Source organism: Dipodomys merriami, unplaced genomic scaffold, assembly GCF_024711535.1.
Source record: "Dipodomys merriami isolate MVZ:Mamm:240054 unplaced genomic scaffold, mDipMer1.0.p SCAF_5, whole genome shotgun sequence".
NCBI lineage: Eukaryota > Metazoa > Chordata > Mammalia > Rodentia > Heteromyidae > Dipodomys > Dipodomys merriami.
The window spans coordinates 9912501-9920564 of NW_027206068.1; the positions used below are offsets into that span (position 1 = coordinate 9912501).

Sequence of the window (8064 nt, forward strand, 5' to 3'; positions counted from 1 at the left end):
TGGTTTTGATTTCTACCCTTTTTCTGATTTAAATCAGTTATATTTTAGAATACTTTCATTTTGTGTATTTCATAGATTTTTTTCCAAATATTTTAAATTAAATGAATCATTTAAGGTAGTTTTAATGTAAAACTTTTTCCCCCTAGAATATTACTTTTAAGGGATTTTTCTTTTCTTTCTTTCTTTCTTTTTTTTCTTTTCTTTCTTTCTTTCTTTTTTTTTTTTTTTTTTTTTTTTTACAGCTGAATAAGCTTCTCCCTGCTGTTTACTACTGTGCTTTCTACTTAATGTCCCTGCTGGTCTCAAGTGTGAAATCTATAATCTGTCCTTGGTTGATGTGATGGGTTGAGAGTCAGTTCTTGTGTGTGTGTGTGTGTGTGTGTGTGTGTGTGTGTGTGTGTGTGTGTGTGTGTGTGTGTGTGTGAGAGAGAGAGAGAGAGAGAGAGAGAGAGAGAGAGAGAGAGAGAGAGAGAGAGAGAGAGAGAGAGAGAGAGAGAGAGAACATGCACCCACATGTGCTTTATGAGCAAGATATTGCGGCCTTAGGGGGCAGAATGGGTGCTAACCAGAAAGAAATAAAAAGGCATGTGAACTTTCTGGCCTGTACTTTGAATCTGAACATTGTCATCCAGATCAAGGGCCATTCTCTGGCAGCAGGTTTGGGTCAATAATGCAGCCTCTCACAGAGTATCTTTTTTGTGTAACTCTGGCAGGTGCTTTCTTTACTCTTTTCACATAGTTTGAAAAATCTAAGGCTGGCATTGGATAAGAGTGTTCACATTCAGACACTCTTTTGGCAATCCATTTTGAAAACTTATAGTGTAGGTCTTTGTTCTGTGGAAGGTTAAATACATTTGTTTTGTTAAACATTAAGCTCTAATTGTATTCATTGCCTTAAAAATGGAAAAGGTCAGTTTTATTAGGTACTTATTAGGATATAATGGTTGCTAATCATAGCTTTCAGTAAGTTGGTATTTTCTTCTGACAAATGTGTCCTACATAGATTATCATCCTCATCACTGTGTTCTGGCCCCAGGGTGTTCTCACTGCCTCCTTTTGTCCACTGAATATCATACTGCCCATGAACTTTTAGACTTAAGATCTGTAGTCTACAGCCGCATCAGTGGGCACTGTGCTCTCCTTTGAGTAAAAAGCACAGCTGAGAGAGTTGGAAGGCTCTTGCGATCCTTGTACTCTGGACACTGAGCTGGGAGGATCATAAGTTTGAGGTCAGCCTGGGCTACATAGTGGGTTTAGCCAGTGTGGACGTTATAAGTGAGATGAAAGGAAGGAAGGAAGGAAGGAAGGAAAGAAGGAAGGAAGGAAGGAAGGAAGGAAGGAAGGAAGGAAGGAAAGAAGGAAGGAAAGAAGGAAGGAAGGAAGGAAGGAAGGAAAAGAAAGAAAGAAAGAAGGAAAGAAAGAAAGAGGGAAAGAAAGAGAGAGAAAAAAAAGAAAGAAAGGAATAGAATTAGTCTTTCTCTCCCTTCCTTCCACTAAGCCTAATTCTAATACTGCCCACTGTTTATAAAAGGACCTATAGATTTCATTCTGCAGTTGAGTCTTTATTGATAGACCATATATCAATATATGCATGCTAATATTGCTACATTTGTATTGAAGAATTGCATAATTTTCCTTTCTGATGGTCAATAGCATACTAATCAATACAAATGTGAAGTCTGCACTAGGAGTAACCTTCCCTCCCCACCAGTAACTCAATATGCATATGCACATTTATCTATGACTCACATGTTGGAAAATCATAACCTATTGAATTACTTTGGGGATTGATTTTAAAAATTTATCTTATATGAAAAATTAAATTTGGGTAGAATGCTTGTGCAGAGTATTGCTTTTGGAAGATATTATTCTTGAAACTTGTAATTCATTTTACTTTGTTTGTATCTCACTAAACATAAATAAATTTGAGATAAAAATACATTAGTCAATCTGGCAGACATATGAGGCCAGTTATGGAGTGTTCACCATGCCTAAAGCAGTGGCATGTCTGTCAGTGGGGGATAAAGGAGAGAAGAGGAGACCCAGGTTTGTTTATCTCATGTTGCAAAGTAAACGCAGAAGTGCCTCATCAATCACTCCTCTGTACAGCTATATTAATGTTCTGCCTTTAAAACTTGAGATACTTTTATTCCCTATTGATCCTCTACTAGATGGGTGAATTGAGCACCACCTTTAAATTCCTTCCTCCTATCCCTTCTCTGACTTAAGGAAGTTTATAATCAATTAAAGGTATAGTGAATGCCTTAGAGGAACCCATTGTAAATAATTTTGCATTGGTGTTTTTGTATTTTTTTGTATTAGTATCTTCTTGTTCTCTAATGTATATATTAGCTTTTCTTCATAAGGACTATACCTCTGAATTCCAAATAAATTTAGATCACAAAAGTTTAGGAATTAAGTAGTTTATCGCAAAAAATTAAAGTCATTTCATCTTTGCTAGATAATAAGTTTCTTGAAGACAGATATACTATCTTTGGGATCTGGTGCTTGCACATAAATGGGGTCCCCAGCTGTATGGAGAGTGTCAGGGACACAGAGACAGGAGGCCTAGAAAACCAGCTTCCTGACGCAGTTTCATTTCCAGCTTTTTACCCTGTGTGACTGCTTCGTGGTTCTTTGCCAATGAATAAACAGGCTTTGTGTTAGACAGTAATCTAAATCTTCCCTAACAGCATCTTTAAGTGTCCAGAAATAAAAAAGGATAAAAATGTTTTCATTTGCAGCTCAAGCTCTTATAACTTTATGAAAAGAAATAACACTTCTTTCTTAGAAGTTGCATACACATGACATTGTACTTACACCGGTCTAAAGGTTAATATTGCATATTGTTTTCAATTAGGAATACAATAGATATGGCTGGTGGGTAGGAGAAATGAAGGGAGCCATTGGCTTGGTGCCTAAAGCCTACATAATGGAGATGTATGATATTTGAGAGCCCTGGGTAAGTACATTTTAATCCAATATTCTGGAATAGCTCATATGTTCTCTTTGGTCTCTTCCTTATGAGTCTTTGCTTTTTTTAAAGAAAAAAAAGTCTTTACAGTTTTCTGATAACATGAAGATGTTGATCTCAAATCTTTTTGTTTGTTTCGTTTGCTCTTGAACTTTTAAAATAAGCTCAAGGAATTTATTTTGGAAGTGAATAAATTAATTTAGAGAAAGTCCCTTTGATAATAACCAGCTGTTTTCCCAAGCCCCCTCTATCATAAGCTTGTTACTTTGATGGCCTTTCTGAGGAGCCCAATGGAAAGATATTGAGTAAACATTCATGTTTGTCTAAGACTTTAATTTTTTCTAAGCATGAAAATATAACATTTCTACTGAAGAATAAAATTAAAATGCAATGTTTCTTCCTTCAGGGAAGGAAGCGTCTTCAGGTTGTCTGCAAGTGCTGTGGTATAGAAGCCTCCTACAAGCCTGAGTGAGAGTTTGGAGTCAGTCTTTAACTGCTATTTTATACAATTTTGTTCATTGAAATAGCCCTCTGCTGTGAGATGAAATAAGAGGTATTGATTAAATTAGGTGCAAACGGGAAAGTCATACCTGTTGCTATTTTTCAAAGAAGCAATTATAGGATTTATTTACTTATTTAATTTATGTGAACAATTCATTGCTTTTGGGTGTGGAACATATTGTCACTGTGACATAAGCTGTCCGTTCTCTTAGTCATTGAATATCAGAGTCTCACATAACTTCATAGAGTTTTAATTTTTATCATGCAAGATTTGATAGCCATATAGATGATTTCCATTAGGATTTTTTTGCACAATTTATGAAATAAATCTTACAGATTGTAAAATGTACTCCTTGTTAAATATAGCCACAGGGAAGAAAAACAAGATAGAATTACAAATGGCAACTTGAGTAAAGTGCAAATCAGAACCAGGTCTGTACAATGTCAGTCACCAATAGCAGGACTGATTGGATCATGGGATTCCCATTGTTTTCTACCGTAGTTTTACTTAACATTTAATAATAAAAGATCCATCAGAAACCCCATAGTACCACTAATACAATGGTATAAACAGTCTCCCTGTAGTGTCGTAGTAAGAGGGCCTAGTCTAAGTCTTACCCTGCCTTATCCTTGTTATAAAGTCCTACGCTAGAACAGCTCATCTCTCTCCCCAGTGTATCTCAGCACTGAGAGGAATTGTAGAAAGCAGAGGAGTGCTGTGTACTCACAGGTGAACAGAAGGCTAGTGTGCTGAGTTATATACTCTTTGCTCCTACAGCAGGAAAGTCCTGTTTGAAATTAAAGCTATTCGTTGGTAGCAGTACTGTAACCAAATAACCCTTAATCTGTATCAAAACACATTAGTGACTGGATAATTACTTATAATAGACATAACTTTATACCGAATCATAACCTAACAGGCACTACCTTGGCTGAGCTTTTTTCATCTTTAATTTACAAAGGAAAAGATTCTAACCATGCAAATGAGCTGATAATCTTTTTTTAACACTTCTCTTTTTATGTAAAACTATTTAAAAATAATATTAAATAGTGTTTATTTCACTGTTTTCCTCTAAATGCCATGATCTCTAATTTCGCATGTAAAAAGCATAACAATTTCAGAGATTGTGAGTAGACTCATATATAGAGATAGTCAAGTTAAAGTTTTCTGAAATTAAATTTATACTGTTACCCCTTTTCCTAATGTAATACCACTGAAATGGATTGAAATAATCTTGGCAAAAAATTAGACAGTTGGAGATGAACTTAGTGGATTGTTTTTTTCAAAGCCTGTCTGGCTAAAAAGCAGATGTGGTTGTTTCTATTGACAACATAGCCTAGCTTATGGGCACAGGTTTGTTACTTGACCAGTAGATGGCAGCAGATTGTCATTACATTCAGAGCCACTTGGTGACCCCCTCCCCCACTGAGGCACAACCTCACCCAGAACATGATCTGGTTAGGGGATTTCTGCCTCCTTTTACAGTTAATCCAGGAGAGGGAGTCCTTCTCCAACTGATGACGAACAATTGAAAGCCAGAAAACTATGTTCTCTGTGAATGGCCACCATATAGAAATATAGTGTGTGACTTATGTCCAGTGCGCCGCTGGCCTTTGTTCTTTCTAAACTTGAATATATGTGGGAGACAGAAAAAAGGAAACAAAAGACTTAGAATTTGGGGTGATAAGAAAAATACCTGGTATTTTTGATCCATGATTATTTTATATTTATTTGATGAAGTAATTTGTATACTAACAGGGAGAAAGTTTTCTTTACACTCTTGATAATATATCACGTACTCTTCAAGAGCATAATATCATTAATGTGAATTTGAACAACATGGCTTGTTAGGAAATATGCTAATTGTTATGTTCTCATTATGTTTGCTTAGCTTTTATTTGTTTTTTCTATGAACAGTTAGAGACCTAATTTTTTCAAAGGTGATTGTAAGTCATATTTTATATAACATTTTGCTTGATTATTTGCTCTGTACTGAATTTGTACTTCATTGCCATTAGATCTTACAATAATGTTCCACTCTGCAAATTTTTAAGGTTCAAATAAAGTTTAATTGTTTGCAAACTGTTATGATGCTAATAATTCAACAGCCTGCTGTGTTACTAATGAAATTACTTTGTTATGATTAATTTGGAAAATAGTGTGTTGATTGTAGTAATTAAGCACAACAAGGTGAAGTAAATGATTCTAATGCCATCTGGCCTCCAAACTGAATGAAGAAATGAAATAGTGCTGTCATCTGAATTTATTCAAAGAAGTAAGGATAATACAAATGACTTCCATTGGGTAGTCTTTACATTTAACCACAGCTCACTCCATTCTGGTTCTGCCACTTTACTGCATAGACACTTGCTTTTATGAAAAAGAATGCTGTTTCGGTCCAGCAATTGTTCTGAATGCTTTATTTCAAGATGATTATTTTTATCACAATTTAATTACAGATAATTATATAAAGTAGTAGATGCTCATAGAAAAATTACTTTTTAACCATCTGTAGGTAAAATTCCATATAGATGGGGTTTTGTTTTGTTGCTATCAACCTAAAAGCACTTTTGTATAGCCTTTCACAAGCAGTACAACTTCCCTTCAACTGTTTCTGTGTTTGCACAGAATTTACACAGAATTCTGTGTTTCCTGTAATTTTTCCAACTACTACTCATCTTAAAGGCTCTGGGTACTACCTAACTTCATGATGAAAAACAGTACAATATACATCTTATAGACTCAGATTTGCAGTTCGGCCACTAAGAAAACTGTTCTTAAAGTATATGTTGTTTAAAAGCTTGAATTTCTTAGGTGAGTCCAAGTGAGACATTAGGAGAATTTTTTTTTAAATCAAGTAAAGTTCTACCAAATTTCAGATCAGTCTGTTTTTAACTCAGTTGTTGAATAGAATGAATTCTAGACCAGCTAGTAGGATCACTTTTTAAAAATTTTAATACATTTTTATTGCAAAACTACTGTACAGAGGGGTTACAGTTACATGAGCAAGGTCATGAGTATACTTCCTATCAAGCATTGTTGCCTCCTCCTTTGTTTTTCCCCTACCTCCCTTCCCTCCCACCTCTACAACTGTACCTCCCCCTCCCCAATCCCCCATCATGCCCACACACACAATTAAATTGTAAAGTTCATTTTCAACATACTGTCTTGTACATCTCATTGTTACAATGGGTCAACCTATATCCCTATTTAAGCATTTTGTTTTTTCCTTCCCTTCCCCAAATTAGAGATGTGTGTATACAAGATGCAGAGCACTGACATCAAATACAGTGAAAACCGGGGTTATACCGTGGGGGAGGAACACACAAAGAAACAAAATATCACATGGTATATTATAAATACATTAGAAACAATAGCAAGAAAGAAAAAACCACTTGTGTCCCTTCCTTGGGGTTCATTTCACTTAACATCATCTTATCTGGTCATATGTACATAGCTTTTGATCTTTTCTGCTTGTCCCAGACATACACTAGTTATTGCAAATAAGGGAAACCATGGCACCTATGTTTCTTTGGGCCTGGCTTACTTCACTTAATATAATTTTTTCCACTTTTATTTCAGTAGTTTCAAAAGTAGACCAAGTGGTAAAGAAGAAAGTGAGGGAGATCAGAACACAATCATACCATAGACATACAGCTTCACTCAAAGGTTGAAGGGATATAATTTATATGTATATATGAATATGTATATGCATATATAAATACATATGAGAAAAACATTTGTTAAACATGGTCTAGTCTGTCAATAAAATCCTGAATATTCAAAAGCACAAAGAAATAAGTTGTATGTTATTTAAGTATCTTCCTACAAAGTTTACTTGTATATAACAGTGTATCCTCTGGATTGAGAGCATAACATTCCTAGACATCCCTGGCTGGGGCCACTTGGAAAATCCCTGCTACCTTACCATTGGCTTCTTCCAGAACATCTATTAGCTATTCTAGGATGGTACAAATATTTATAAAATGATGTGATCACTGTAACATGGTATGACATTAATGTTATATTTAAGTAGCTTTTTCTTAGTTTTATTAGTAGGTCATGGACTTCTGTCACTGGAACCCTTTATAAGATCTAATGTCAATGTGATATAAAGCCTGTAGTGTGCAGGTAAATACATGGTAACTGACTTGGCACCCAAATAGCTCAACACCTGAGATTTAAGAAGAAAGGAGTTCAGCCTCTACACCTGGTAGAGAAAATGCTTTTATACAGTTAATGCATGTGTTTTCTGACTAAGAATGTTCTCTTAGTCCAAAAACTGGTCCCTTTTAGAATCTTTGGAAGCAAGTCCCTATAACCCCATCAGCAAGAGAACTGGATCTGTTAGTTAACTGAATGGGGGAGGAAGGTGTGAGTAACTCAAAAATTGAGCAGACAATCATAGACATTTCTTTCCTTTCTGTGTTCAGCATTGTGACTCTCAAATGAGAGGTACAGGTGGTTCAGACAGCTTGGGGAAAGAGGTTCGCTTTCCAGAACACTGCTGTCTACTTTCCCCTGGGAATGTCAGAGGAGCCTCTGCTCTGGCCTTCTACTTCAGAAGCAAGCATTCTAGCCCTTTGTC

General features: G+C 35.7%; 1 protein-coding gene across 1 annotated transcript in view; it reads left to right on the top strand.

Annotated features, from left to right (window-relative positions):
- Positions 1–7238, top strand: part of Skap2 (src kinase associated phosphoprotein 2) — a 177291-nt gene extending 170053 nt beyond the window's left edge. Inside the window, exons 12-13 of the mRNA XM_069996054.1 lie at positions 2861–2962; positions 3381–7238. Of these exons, the coding sequence (XP_069852155.1) occupies positions 2861–2953 (93 nt within the window). The 3' untranslated portion in view covers positions 2954–2962; positions 3381–7238. The remainder of the gene's footprint in view (positions 1–2860; positions 2963–3380) is intronic.
- Positions 7239–8064: the final 826 nt, after the last annotated feature.